Source organism: Nannobrachium achirus, assembly GCF_963921795.1.
Source record: "Nannobrachium achirus genome assembly, chromosome: 16".
NCBI classification, from domain to species: domain Eukaryota; kingdom Metazoa; phylum Chordata; class Actinopteri; order Myctophiformes; family Myctophidae; genus Nannobrachium; species Nannobrachium achirus.
In genome coordinates this window covers 61,350,501-61,366,334 of record NC_137823.1, presented here as the reverse complement: position 1 = coordinate 61,366,334, position 15,834 = coordinate 61,350,501, and the positions used below count along the sequence as shown (strand labels likewise).

General features: G+C 44.7%; 1 protein-coding gene across 1 annotated transcript; it reads left to right on the top strand.

The window, feature by feature from the left end:
- Positions 1 to 4,241: 4,241 nt before the first annotated feature.
- Positions 4,242 to 9,045, top strand: LOC308301214 (NAD(P)H-hydrate epimerase-like). The gene has a single exon (XM_080745111.1). The coding sequence runs from the start codon at positions 6,748 to 6,750 to the stop codon at positions 7,456 to 7,458; it is 711 nt and encodes a 236-aa protein (XP_080601237.1). The 5' UTR covers positions 4,242 to 6,747; the 3' UTR covers positions 7,459 to 9,045.
- The last annotated feature ends 6,789 nt before the right edge of the window (positions 9,046 to 15,834 follow it).

Below are 15,834 nucleotides of genomic sequence, written 5' to 3'. Positions count from 1 at the left end.
CTGGAATGCAGAGAAAACCTAAGAGGAGGGCCCCCGGGGGACAAGAGAAAACCGGCATAATAACTACTGTTGTTTTGGGAGAGAGAGTGTATTTGTATAGCATATTAAAATACACAGATGTTGACCTGAAGGTGAAGATTCAATGTATCTCCCTGAGCAAGCGGGCAAGCGCTATTAGCTCAATATGGTAAAATTGAAAATTTGATAGTTTGCGTAATGGTAATTCATTATTTTTGTGTCATTTACAACTGACCATGATTGAAAAAGTAAGACAGTTTTATGACATTATAGCACCGATGCAAACAAACCTTTTACAGCATCACTCAGAGATATTGATATATCAAGTATCTGAAAGAGATTAATTTTATTTCACCTCATACATTATGTATCAAATGCTTCTAGACACAAACACAGTATGAATAAATAAACAAAACTAATTTCAATACTGTGGCCTGGAGTACAAAGCCAAATGAAATTAGCATCTGCTGTACAACCTGTCTGTGTTCACTGTTCATCTTCTGCACACTTTCACTCTCTGTAAATATATTTTATTTATTTTCTTCTATTTTACGACAATGTGTTTTTCTTCTTCTTTTTTGCTATTAATGATATCCTCTGCATAGTACTGTGTTCTCTCTGTCTGTCAGTCAATGTTATATGAGATACAAAAAGGTTTCCAATGTAAATAAGCCAAAAGACCTTGTACCAGTGAACTGTACTGTCATGAAACTGTACCTTTTCCTATGAAAACTTCTAATAAAGTCTTGAATCAATCGATCAATCCACATTCATTAACCCACATAGATTCTTCATTTTAAAAATCACACGCAGTGTGAGCGGTGCTATTTCATTAAGCGCCCTGTGAAGCTGGGCGTACAGAGTCTACAGACAGAAACCAATTGACCAATCAGTCCAGACAGACGCGGGACAAACAGACAAAGCCAGATGTAGGAGTACATCGTTCTCTGTGACTGCAGGTATCAAAGATCACCAATATGTTTCTGATACGCAACATGCCAATCCCTGATCAACTTGTCTTCCTTCAAGCTGCTTAATATAACCCTCAGAGATGAATCCTTTCCCACCCTTATCTCTATAAACGGTATCGATCGGTCTACACTAGAATCATTTCTGTCTCGTTCTGTGTCTCAGAGGTGGACTGGGGATAGATTTACCTGCCAACAACATAATTGGCGAGGATGTCAGGCTAATCTACATTCAGAATCTACATTCTCACTTCACAGCAAAACAGAAAGTCAAGAGAAATGCATTAATTGTCTCCTCAACAAGACTTTCTCTAAACCAGGGGCCGGCAACCTTTTTGACATGAAGTGCGATGTTTTTATTTTATTGAAAGTCAGTGTGCCACATCAACATTAATGACAACAAATTAAATATTCCCAACTGATTTTGATTGTCCATATACATAAAAACCTTGGGGAAGTTATGAGCATTAGACCCACCTATCTCCCAGACTGATTCCCCAGTCAGAGTTCAATGCATGTTGAATGCATGTAGAATTATGTGCAGGAGGTCATTTGCATACAGATGTGAGGAGACTTATTTTAATTAATACATGTTATTTAAAAAGAAAAGACCTCTCTATCACACTTAAGCCCTTTGCACACAGGCGCGTTTATCCGTACGGATAAAACGGACAATTTCACTTTTTAAAAAGAAAACAATGATTCTCTACGACCTCATGCACACCGGATCCGAATTGGCCGTGCGACGAGTGGCTGCGGCCGTGCGTCTTTTTCTCGATCGAACCCAGTTCGATTCGTGCGTCTTGTCGCATGCGGTAAAAAACTCATCACTCCTTTTATGACTCCTTTTGGGAGTTTCCGCAGCGCCGATTCCGCACAGCATTGCACACCAAATCCAATGCGTTTTATTCATACAGCAAACGAAAAAAAACGCAACTGTCCTGTGTGCAAAGGGCTTTATGCCAGTATGCCAGTGATCACCCTCCCCTGTGCCAATGTTGGCAACCGTGCCTAAGGTTGCCTAACCCCTTACTGTCTATTGTGGATGAGGCTTAGAATTATGTCCCAAAGAAGAGATCTCTTCTTGGGCTCTAAGGGCTTTACAGACAGGGAGCGTTCTCGCTTGGATCTGCGAGGTCACAATGCTCCTCATGTGAATAGGTGCGTTCAAAGAAAAAAGCTCAACACATTTCAGCTCTTGTTGCAGGCTGCAGGTGTGTGAAGCAAGCACGAACGTGACAGTTTCATGAGAATGTGCCCAAGTTTCTCTCCACCCGTCAGATTGTCTGCGCCTCCATACCTGCCTGGCTCCATTTATGCTGTTTCAGCAGAAAAGTTACAGCCAATCCCTTATAACATGAAGTAGAATCGTAAGTGTTAATGTATCTATTTGTAACACACAGCATACAAAGGTTAACATTTGTACAATCCCATATTTAAATTAAAGCTGCAATCCTTTATTCTGAATGGAACTTAATTTAAACCCGATCTGTAAGGTTGATGTATAGTAATAATACAATATATAAATAACACCAGAAGACTCCCTAATCGGGAGATAAGCGACCGTCAGGTCGCATACACAAACTTTAGAAGGCAATCGTAGCCAATCAGGAGGGAATATGGGAAATGCGACAGATCCATGTTGATGACATGACTTTAAATGGTAAATGGTGCATTTATATAGCGCTTTTAATCCAAAGCGCTTTACATAGATTGTGCATTACATTCACCCATTCACACACACATTCATACACCGGTGGCGGAGGAAGCCATGCAAGGCACCAACCTACTCACCGGAGGCAATTAGGGGTTCAGAGTCTTGCCCAAGGACCCTTCGACATTAACTCAGGGGGAGCCCGGATTCGAACTGGGAACCCTTCGGGATTTATACCCTTCGTGCTCTAATACCAGTTTCTCTACCCCTGAGCTATGCCGCCCCTACTTTAGAGATACTGTGTACCACTTTGTGTGATTTTAGGCCAAAATCTGTAGGAGAAGTGTCCAAAAAATGTGTTTAGCTAAAATCGGCCTGGTGGTGATAGATGTATAGTAATAATACAATATAAATAACACAACTGCGGTGGTTGGAGGTGTTCTTCCAGTGAGAAATGTACATCCTGCAGTTGGCTCACACAGGGGACCTGGCTGGGATTGTATCCCGGGGTAGGACAAAACATTACTGATTGCAGTTTAACACTGAGGACTTTATTTAGTGTACGGCAGGGGTGGGCAACTTTAATGATGACGAGGGACACTATATTTCCACCTTCACTCCAGAGGGCCACAGTGCATATTGCTAGGTCCTACTTTGTCATATCTCATACAAAAGAAGAAAGAATAGCAGATCTACAAGCTCAAAACGCATCGCAGCGCGATGCGTTTTGAGTTTGTAGATCGGCTATTTTTTGCTTCTTTTGAATTGGAATCCTGAATAATTTTGTTGTTAAGTTGAATTGGAATCCTGAAATGTAACATTTTGGTTTAATTTCAAACACATTTAATTATATAGTCATGTTAACTTTATGAACTAAAAACAAATACATTTTAATACTACTATACTAGTCATTAAGCTACTAATATAGACTGAAGGAATTAAAGCAGGTCATGTTTGGTATTGTAACAGCTGAAATCAATCATATATCAGTATTGCGGTATTAACCTGAGGGCCGCATTAAGTGAAGGTGAGGGCCGCATGTGGCCCTCGGGCCGCCAGTTGCCCATGTATGGTGTACGGTATGTACCTACAGTATTAGTCTACCTATAGAGCGGGTACAGTGGGTATGAAAACATGCGTGGCACTTAACAGGCTCTGACAGCGAGACTTGTTGTTACGCCAGCTGTGCCCAGACATTTCCTCTATCCTCTAGACTCAATAGCATGTGCAGTGGAAAAACATCACGGTGCACTTCCAACCAGGGACGTGCTGGGCCCCTGATTCAGCCCGGGAAAAAGAGTTGGAGAGGCCCTCATTGCGCGCTATAGAGAGAGATCTCTCTCTATAGCGCTGCTGCTGCTGCTACTCAAAGATTTGCCATTTCAGATCATGACAAGTGACAAGCCAGTGGGCCAATTGCATGAGTTATATTTCGTCATTGTCGGGTGGAAACCTTGTAGGTCCAAAACCGTTTGTTTTGTATTTATCATTTAAAAAAAAATTAAACTAGTGAAAACAGCCGATCTACAAGCACACAACGCCTCGCACCGCGAGGCGTTGTGTGCTTATAGATCTGCTGTTTTCACTACTTTTGTGCGACAGCCTTGTATGATGAAGCAGGGCTTTGCTTTGCGAAAAAATGAAAATTGAAACTGTCGGACAGATACGAGGTTTCTGCCTGACAGTGACGATTTACTTTGTTGGCCTCCCAGCCCCCGAAATGGAACGAAGGCCGAATTTTAGTTGTAATTTTTTCCTAATGGCCGGCCTGGACCGGACAGGAATGAACAGGCCGTTCGGGAGTTGTCCCGCTTTTCCCAATGGCCAGCACGTCCCTGCTTCCAACATCAAGTGCACTTCCCTTCACCAGCCTACCAAAGAATGTCAGTGACGCATCACACGTTGCAGAACGAAACATTAACTCTGTATGAAACAGACAGGCACCTGACAGCAAATGGAAAACTAATAAAAGTGAGAGATGTTTTTGATTTGGCTGACTGCTCACATGACTGATGGCTGCTTATGGAAATAGATAGGACAATTCCATAAACTCTCCGTTTAGTTTTATTCAACCACTCCAACAGAGTTCCATTTAGATTAGGATCCTTTTTTTCACAAAGGCAAGGGCTCTATCATGTCAATCTCAAAACTGTTCCTCATTGACGTGCAGAAAGCAGAAATGCGGTGAAGACAGCCTACAGAGACGAGGTCAGAAGACTTACACGATGGTGTCAGGAGATTAACCTCTCTCTCAATGTCGCCAAAACCAAGGAGGCGATACTGGGTTTCAGGAGGCCGAAGAGAGAGCACGAAACAATTGCCATCGGCGGCGTTGAGGTGGAACGGGTCAGTGACTTTCAATTCCCGGGAATACACATCTCAGAGGATCTGAAATGGTTCATGCACACAGCAATACCAGAGTATCATGAGCCCCAACAAGAGACTGTGTGGCAGAGGTTTATCTAGCAGCTTGTCAGGCTGCTGAAAAAAACCTAATACTGTCGCCTGTGCTTAACACTTCCAGTGCCGGGCCACTTGGTCTGTGGAGTGGCCAGGGTCTCTCTCATAGACGAGCGTAGTAACATACAGGAACCCACGTTGCAGTGACGCGCGTGTACATGTTTGTGCTTGTGATGAGAAGGACCCGGATGAAATGGCTACAGATAGCTATAGGCTGATAGCTCATTTAGAAGATAGATATTTTCGGCGATTTAAGCCGTAAATAAAACGTTCAAGCTAAGATTAGAACACAGTTCAGAGAAAATGCTCTCTAAAGATGTGACTTTGTATTGGATTTGGCGGCACGATGCGGCGGCGTTACCCGATTACGGGCCGGTGGAAAGGGCTTTCGGTCGGCAGCCTAGATTTTAAATTTAGAGCCAGGCTTGGTGCGGCCTCGGATTATTTTATTCATTTTATTAAAAAAGCCGTACTAGTTCGGGATCGGCACACTGGAATACGTCGCGCCGCCGACAGTGAATATTCAGTGAACATTGGGGGGGGTCTAAACTTTATTTTAAACCATTTTCAATGGAATAAATCGTCGGACCACCTAAAATGGCTTGTTGAAAAGCGCTGGACGAGCCAGGACCACCCACGTTGGTCCAAGCAGCTCAGGGTGAGTAAAAAGAAAAAACTTGTTCGGGATAGGCACTGGATGAGTTAACTGATTTGTACTAGACTGATGCACATGTAATGTACTGTACAGTACCTGTTGTTCAAGTACCAGTGCGGTACCCATTACCACAGTTATGAACTGGAACGGTGCAAGTTGGAAATGCATGCCCCACCCGTTTATGCGATAGCCATCTACTGTACTTGTTGTACTTGCTGTATCCATTGAACCCGTTCTCAGTGTACTCACTAATAGTGTCCGACCGATGTCCAATATGATAACCGATTTGAGAGAGGGGACAGTCACTGATAACCGATATGCAACCGATATATGTATGCATAATGAAAACAGGCCTTTTATCTGTGTGTATTGTGCAAAGAGTTTGCCCCAATATGATTATGCAAAGGTACAGTGACAGCAGCACTAATAGACAGGTGCTTTCTTAAACCAATGTCTATATTAAAGACACTACTCACTAACATACGACCAATCGCCTATATATGGAGATACAGGTACCTCTGATGTTGTCCAAAACCGCTGACGTGTGTTGATGACTCACATGGGCATGTATGTGCAACTTATATCTGCACAAACAGCTTCGACAGTCCGCAAAGCCCATGTGTCAGCTCGGTCAATCAGGGAAACTGTGGAGGGTGAATGCCATGCGCCTTGTCTCAAAGTGATTTGTAAAACATTGTTACACAGGACAAAAGGATGTGCTCCTACTTACTTGCCGTTTTAGAAAACTACTATATAAACTGAACCCACCCTAGGAAGTACAGTACTTACATACAGTAAACAGTACAAGCAAGATGATGCTGCATGACTGATGCACAAGTTGTTATAAGAGAAAAATAAACCTAACGTTAGGTGCATCCCTTTGGAGTCTGCAGGCTCTGTTTGGAATTCCTGGTGACGTCGCGTACACAGTACACAGCCACAGTCATTGCCCAGCTTGGGGCATGTCCACTGGCCATTAATTAGCCTCTAATATGGCCCAGTCCATCAAATACCTTGGGCAGGAGGAGGCCCAGCACATTGACGAGGAGCTCTTCAGTGAGTACGGCTTCAGCGTGGACCAGCTGATGGAACTGGCTGGCCTCAGCTGTGCCACGGCGGTTACCAGGGCCTACCCGCTCGCTTCTATGGTCAAAGTCAGACCCTCACTGCTGGTGATCTGTGGGCCTGGTAACAACGGAGGCGACGGTCTGGTCTGCGCGAGACATCTGAAACTCTTTGGCTACGAGCCTACCATACTGTACCCCAAAAGGCCAAACAACAAGCCCCTCTTCCAGGGCCTGACCACACAGTGTGAGAAAATGGAGATCCCCTTCCTCGCCGATATGCCTGAGGCCAAATTGATTGACGAGGCCTACAACCTGGTGGTAGACGCCATATTTGGCTTCAGCTTCAAAGGGGCCGTGAGAGAGCCGTTCGGTTCCATCCTTGACGTGTTGAAGAAGAGCACCGTGCCCGTAGCGAGCATCGACATCCCCTCGGGGTGGGACGTGGAGCAGGGAGGCGCAGGAGGAGGATTACAGCCCGACACGCTCATCTCTCTCACTGCACCCAAGAGATCGGCCGCGACGTTCAGAGGACGGTATCACTTCCTGGGGGGGAGGTTTGTGCCCCCGGGTTTGGAGCAGAAGTACCAGCTTAACCTTCCTCGGTACCCAGGCACTGACTGTGTTGTACAGCTGTAGGAGTACAGCCTGTTTAGTGGATGGTACTAAAGATACTGTACGCAATAGATCAGGGGTCTTCAACGTTTTCAGGCCAAGGGCCCCTTAGTTGAGAGATGAAGCAGGGACCTCACAACCTTTTCAGAGATTCTATAGATTCATTGTTTGACAGCACAATCATCAGTGTATTTTGGATTGATGTATTTTTCAGATATTTAACTACTGGAACCATCCACACTTAATAAACTTGACCTTTCACTCAGTACTTAGTGTGCGCTTTTTTCCCCTCTGCACCAAACCTTTTGCCGAAAATAGCCACAACGCCTCGCGCTGCGAGGCGTTGTGAGCTTGTAGATCTGCTATTTTTAGCTTAAGTTCTCAGAATATATTATGGACGCTAGGGTTCAAGTGGTTAATATTTAAAAAATCACACCCAATGTGAAGTGAGCGGTGGTAAACCGCTCCATAATGTGCATATGCCCTTCATGTGGAAGGTGAGTGGTTCAAACCCTGCCTAAGCCGACGTCAGCAAGGGGGAGAAGACGGCAGCCAGCCCCATGGCCTCCCCTAAGTAACAAGAAATCTTGTGAAAAATAATGTCGTCAACCAATCATCAAGGACGATGATAAACGAAAGAAGAAGATGTCTTCAGACTAGGATTTGAGTCTAGGACGTACAGGCTATGCTACACACACACACGTTTTACTATGGCAAAACGCTGAGGAAAAAGGCTACAGACACGCACAGCCACTCTATGGAGCGGTTTACCACCGCTCAAAAAGGAGAAAAGGGTTTCTATCACTCAAAGATTTGGAGGACCCCCTATAGTAACTCTGAGGACTCCCTAGGGGTCCCGGACCCCCTGTTGAAGACCCGTGCAAAAGATAATATAATGGCTTTGACTCTGGTACTCAATTGGTCTCTTGCAACGTCGTTATTCCAGGACCTGAAGCTTATCTGAATTTCAACTTAATAGGATTGATCATGACAGGTTGTATAAAAGAAAACATACTGTATATGCAGTACAATATACATACTGGAGATTCAGGCCCTCACACCTACATCGCACCACCAATCCAACATATACAGTATGCCCATATATGGAGAGATATCTGTATCTGTCAGTCCTTGTCCCTTCTATGCCCATATATGGAGATCTCTTATGTCATCAGTATATGCCCATATATGGGCATGGAGCTGACTGATTCGTTTGTACCTGATGCCGTGACACATTGAGATTAGACAACACCACCACATAGTTGGGCTCAACTGCATTGAGAACTCCTTATATGGTCATAGGTCCCCTGCCCCTGAGTCAGACTAATTACACACTTGTGCAACAAGCAAATCAGTGCTGCACACAAAATGAAGATCACTCATCAAAACGGACACGGGCGGGCACGTCCCTTTCACTTTCATTCTATGCAAGCAAAGGGGTGACACTTCTGTTGATGGTGTTGCGTCACATGCAGTGACCTTGCGTCAGTCACATGCTGTTACGTCTGTCCTACAATTGAGCCTGTCGCAATGTCCTAAAGAAAGATTCCTTTTAATCTGACCAGTGACCACACACCTGATCTGTGAGTCTCGGTCCTGCCTGTCAGAATCCTGGCGCCAACCTTGTAGAAAGAAGGGAGATGAGCCTGTTGATGTAGATGAGCTGACTGACTGAAGGGTTTTCATTTGCTAAAGTAACACCAGCAGCGCACACAACAAACACTTTCACATTATGGCCAGTCACTGACCAGTTGGTGCAACCGGAATTAGTTTATTGATGTGGCAGTTGACCTCTTCTGCATTTGAGCTGAGGACACGTGAGCTTCAAGTTGAGAGCAGACAGTGAATCAGATTTATTGCCGTGTTGGTTTAAATTATATTGATGGCTTTTCAATGACTAGGCTTTGTTGGGGCATGTGCACCGCACATGACAGCTAAAACTAACTGATGGTTCATCTGTCACCGAGTTCCAACTTAATGTATCCCCCCATCTCCTGTTTCAAAGCCAACCTTGTGCTGAAATGAACCCATGAACCCTTGTACTGTAGATACACACTGAAACAGTTTGTGAAATGCATTTCTTTTTTTTCTCCTCTCCTTTCTTTCATTACGCATTCATACATTAAATCCTGGCCCATATTTAGAGGGAAGCTCAGGGCACTGTGAGGCACTGTTATTTCACAGGATCACAAATGGGTCTTTGTTCAATTGGCTTCTGTGCCTTACATCATATTTACCGTAGGTTCCAAATGCAACGGGCCCACCACACTGGAGGGATCAGTGTGTGTTCCCAGTGGTACACATGAACCCGTAGTGAAACGGTCCAACGCTTCGCGTTCTCACGGAATGTGCCGTTTATTCCATCGGAACACGCAGCGGTCCCATGGAAGGCACTCCCAGCTCTGTCAGGGTTTCTCAGCAGAAATGTCACCTCCCTCGATCCCGTCTCACCCTCGCAGCGTTGCTGCTTTGGATCAGGGGCTGTCAGGGATCTGGGACCCGCTAGCACACAGGGGTTCATCTGGGACCCGCTAGCACACAGGAGGTTCCTAAGCTTTTCCATGCCAAGGACCCTCGAATAGCCCCATATACTCTACTCAACGTGTCACAACAGGAGCCTGATATTTTAGCTATTTAGTTTATTTATTTTTGAGCGGTGCAAACCGCTCCTAAGTTTCACTTTGTGTGTCAGGTCGCAGTTACCCTCCCAGATTCCCTCCCGATTGGCTATCATTGCCTTCTAAAGTTTGTGTATGGGACCTGACGGTCGCTTATCTCCCGATTTAGGGAGTCTTACTGGTACACATACTGTAAAGTAACTGACGTCACGGACAGAACTGCCCATACAAGGAGATATGCACGTACAATACATGTAATGTATGTCGTGTTAGCACCGCTCACTTCGCACTAGTGCGATTTTTCCTTGCCTTTCCAACGTGGCCCCTACTTTGAATACCTGTGCACGGCTCGTGTGACTTCTAAACTTGCCTGAAGCCGCTGTTGCTTCTCCACCTCACCCCTCCTCCTGAGCTCAGCTATTCCAGCAAGCTGGTCATAATTAAGTGGAGGGCTCTCGTCTCGCCCATCCGTGATGGAAGCACTTTCACATGGGACGCGTCCTCCTCGTTTCCACCCCCTGGTGCCCAAGCAGCACTTTAGTGATGCTATTAGACGAGTCACCGACTGAGAAAAACACAGACAAGCTCACAAAAAATAATAATCTGCTCTTCCCGCGGGTCGCTTTCAGTCTACGAAAGACGCTCCCCTCGTATGAACTCGGCTCCAGGGACGTGCTGGCCATTGGGAAAAGCGAGACAACTCCCGAACGGCCGGTTCATTCCCGGCCGGTCCAGGCCGGCCATTAGGAAAAAATTCTAAATAAAATGTCAGCCTTCGTTCCATTTTGGGGGCTGGGCAGCCAAGAAAGTAAATCTAACAACGCCTCGCGGTGCGAGGCGTTGTGTGCTTGTAGATCGTCTGTTTTCACAAGTTTAAATCATTTTTAAAATGATAAATACAAAACAAACGGTTTTGGACATACAAGGTTTCCACCCGACAACAACGAAATATAACTCATGTAATTGGCCCACTGGCTTGTCACTTGTCATGATCTGAAATGTCAAATCTTTGAGCAGTAGCAGCAGCGCTATAGAGAGAGATCTCTCTCTATAGCGCGCAATGAGGGCCTCTCCAACTCTTTTTCCCGGGCTGAATCAGGGGCCCAGCACGTCCCTGCTCGGCTCAGCCAAATATGTGAACATAAACAATTGATGGAAATACTGAGGAGCCTGAGGAGGTGCTCATCTTTCATACAACAAATTAATCTGACTTGACACAGCGAAAAAGCTAAATATACTGTATAAATACTGCGTCTGTCGACCTGCCCTTGCCTGGTTTTCCTAGACGAAACCCTTCACAGCGGAGTTCCATTGATCAAACCAAAACACATTATTAATGATCTTTCAAAGTTGACATTTTGGCTGTGACATCGGTGATTCAAAGGTTCCAAAGCTCATTAATTTGACTGAATGGCAAACTGGTTGTAGGAAAACATTTAGATGCACTTCAAATCCCCTCCATTCACGCTACCGTAATTTGTGCTGAAATGTGGTCTTGACCTTTGCTCTCGTTACTCTTGGCTGTATTCTGATGCAAGTCAAGAAATAATACAGTTTCTTGGGGTGGATTCATTAGAAGGCACATTGGACAGTCTCAACCGTAGAGCTCATTTATCTGGAACATTGTAGATCAACTTCACAGTGAATGGGACAAGTAAACAATGCAGCGAGAAGCCTGGAATGACATTTCCAAATAGTGTTTACTTTCAATCTGTCCTTTTGGGGATATTTCAGTTCATTGTGTACCAACCAACCGACACACTCTTAGAAACAGAACACTGAGGACATTTTGCCCTTGAACATAAAATAATGTGCAAAAACAATTATGAGTACTAGAGCATATGGGTATCCAACATTTGCTCAATATAAATGCATCATTGTGACACTGTGCACACAAGCATAATATACATGCTTGCATTGTGGCTGCATTTAGTAAACTGTGTCTTTATCATACACACATTATGCAAAGACAAGAACAACAACATCGTAAATTCAAATTCATCTTTTTTTTTTACTATGCCTCACTTTGGCCAGCTTTACCAGGCTCTAAAACTGTGTCCTGGCAGCAACAACAATCAGACCCTGGAATAAGACACCAAGACGTGGACAGCTATGGGGCTTCATCCATTGTGCAAGGTTTTAAATGAAACACAGTCAAGGCACTATTTCCTCCAAAGGAGGCGACTGATAGAATTTAATGAGACTCCCAGTTACCGTGTGACATGGGACCCAGTTAAAGAGGATACCAGTAAAGCACAATCTTTTCTTTTAGCCTTGAAAGTGGGTGGAAGGGTGAGAGAAAGAGAAGGAGCGAGAGAGAGGGAGAGAGAGAGAGAGAATATAGAGACTTGAAGAAACTGGAGTGCACAGAAAGAACATCCCCACAAAATACCTATTCTTCAAGATGTTACACAGGGACATGCAGAGATTGTGAGAGAGGCAGGGGCTGAAATTTGCAAATGGGCCTTTTGGTGAAACTATCGAAAATAGCAGACCTCCAAGCTCAAAACGCGTCGCGAGCTTGGAGGTTGGCTATTTTCAGTGCTTGATACCACACTGAATTAAGCATAACCAAGTCAATACTTATTTCTACACAGAGAGGGCAATTCTTTCAACATATGCTGCATTCGAGTTTGGACAAGGCAATTCTCTTGAATGCTGCCTTCAGGTATGGAATGGAAAGAGAGCATTTGCATTTCTTTCACCTTAGTAAAAACTGCATTCATGGTCTGGAGAGGACACGTTCTACAGACGGATAAAAGGGCATGCGTGCATGTGCCTGATGTTACTTCATTGTTGAAACTAGTCAACAGGCCCGCCGATAGGGGGGGGTAAAGGGTACTCTTTACCCCCTTCCGGGAGTGGGGGGGCCCGGTGGAGTGGGGGCCCCGGCCCGGGCCCCCTCCCTCCGGCCTGGGCCCCCCTAGGAAAGATTTGGAGGGCGCAATTACACTGTCAGTTACGGTAGGCAGGCTGTGATGTCATTACGTTTCCACTGCGGAATCTTGTAATCTCATTGGGTCAAGATGGCCCACATGACATTTATCTCCTTCGCTATTCGCTCTCATACTAGAACATGTTTTGTTTGCGGAAGAAGCTACAGTGCCTATGGAGTGAACGCTATAGACTCCGAGACAAGTTTGAGTAAACATTAATTTATTGGAAACATATGGATTAACACATGGCGAGGACGAGGAGTTTGCGGGTCGGTAGAAAGAGTTTCGACAATGTGGTGAGCACCTTATATATTGCATAATTGTACATGTTTGGAGCGGCAGCTCATTAATATAACTAGAAGCTGGGCCGCCCTTCGGGCGGCCCAGCGTCTAGTCGGCGACCTGGCCAACTCGGGAACGATGTAAATAGGGAATGAATCCCCCGCCCTTTAATGCAAACCCCATTATACCTGTTGTCATAGAACCCGTTTTGACCATCTGTTTGCCTGTGTCCATTTATGCCCATATATGGAGATATCTGTATCTGTCTGTCTGTCGGCGTCCATTTTATGTCCATATATGGAGATCACTGCAGATATAGTTCTGGGTCCATTTTATGCCCATATGCCCATATATGGAGATATCTGTCTATTTGTGTCCATTTTATGCCCATATATGGAGATCTCTGTATCTGTCCGTCTGTGTCCCTTTATGCCCGTATATGGAGATATCTGTTTATCTGCGTCCATTTTATGCCCATATATGAGATCTCTGTCGCTTTTTGTTTGTTTCTTCTTTAAGCAGAATACACAGCCTGCTTAAATCTGCATCATTCAAGTCATCCTCCCAGTCCCACGCTTTGTCGCTTGTCTTATGTTTGTTTTTGTCTCTTTTATTTTCTTTTTTGGAGCGGACCCCATGAATGCCCCATCCTTTAAAGGTTAAATGACATTCTGTTTTTACCAATCATAAAAGTCTTTGCCCTGGTCCTAAAAACATGTTTTAAAATGTTTAAACTTGAAAATACACTCCATGGAGCCATGGTGTCTCTCTCTGTTTAGGTGTCATGAAAAACGGTCTGTCACCTGAAATACTCTAAACTCACCACCAGGGGAGCCTCTCTCTCCCACTCATTCTAACAAAATAAATATTAGTAGGCCTATAGTGCAGTAAGTACATGTACTTGAGTACAATTTTGAGTATTAGCCCTAACCCTAACCCTAACCCTTTCCAATTTTCAATTCTTATACTTCTACTCCACTACATCTCAGAGGCAAATGCACTTTATCTCTCCACTACAATCATTTGGAGGCTTTAGTTACTAGTAACTTTGTAGATTTTGATTATTAATACAAATCAATCACTTCAGCCCTTATAGGACAGCGATTCTCAAACTATGGTACCCAAAGTGGCCACACACACACACGCACGCACACACGCACGCACATACAGATCTGCGGCCGCCCCGGCTCCAACACACAGAGATGCGTGCTCGCATTTTTTGATGCTTTCGCACAAGACAGTGGCTGTGACACAGACACATACACAACCCAACCATGGCAGCTAAAGAGGCTGAGCTAAGCCCTGGCCTGAGGCATACGCGTCTGCATGATCAGCGGGGAATTGTGTCATTACGAGCCGAGGCGCGGGTGTTTTTTCTTACCCTGGGAACGATACATTACCGGAGCCCTGCGGTTACTATGTACCTTCGCGGAGTTCAATTTAGACCGTCGGCGCCGCGGTAACGTTCAGCTCCGCTCCGCAATGCAGAAAAACGTCATGGTCCTTTGTAGTTATAGCAACATATTTTGGCTAAATGCCTCAGTTTAGAGAAACACCTATTGCTTGTGTTATAGCGTTTTACTGTCTGCTCGCATTACTGTCTGTCTGTGTGTGTGTGTGTGTGGGTGCGCTGTGCACTGTCACAGCAACGACAGAGTGTCGGTAAAAGGAGGGAGGTTCCACTTAGCTCTACCCCGGGGAGCAGTGCACTGTTAGTCGGACACAGCCGACACAGAGTGTCGGTAAGAAGGAGAGAGGTTCCGCTGTGCGCAAATACATAGCGATTTTAATTATTTCACTAAAGCATAAACAGACTACTTGATATGAAGGATATTGATGTAAATAAGATATTTGAATGGATAAATGTATTTTATATGCCCATATTTACAATTAAAGGACGATATAATGTAAGAGGTCACTTCCTCAAAACTTGGGCTGTGGAGAAATAACTCTATGGGAGAAATACAGACAGGGAGACTGGGAGAGAGGAGGACTGACGACGTATGAGTCCAGTATCCAATGAACTGCGCGTTTGAGACTCATTATGCAGAAACCGGCACAAACACACAGATAGCAGGAAAACCACTGCATGTCAAAAGTTGTGTTTTTTTTGGTGTAATTGAGGCCAGGGAACATTAAAAAAAGCATAAAAAACTCAAAATTTATTTTTGGATGTCACCACCCCTTTAATGCAAACCCCAATATACCTGTTGTCATAGGACCCGTTTTGACCATCTGTTAGCCTTTGTCCCCACCCTTTAATGCAAACCCCAATATACCTGTTGTCATAGGACCCGTTTTGACCATCTGTTTGCCTTTGTCCCCTTATGCCCATATATGGAGATCTCTGCACACACAGTACCGGTTGCGGAAAACTCTGATGTCAGACATCAGCTCCGCATTCGGGGATTCATTTTATGCCTATATCTGTAGAAAGCGTGTGCCGGTGGGAAGAACGGTTCTCGAGATTCACATACATACATACACATTCACAGAGATTTTTTGTTGACTCATGTGGCGTACGTGATGTCACAGCATTTTATGAAGTGATGTCACAATGAGTC

Coding starts and splice junctions, on each gene's coding strand:
- LOC308301214 (XM_080745111.1), top strand. CDS start 6,748: ATGGCCCAGTCCATCAAATACCTTGGGCAGGAGGAGGCCCAGCACATT.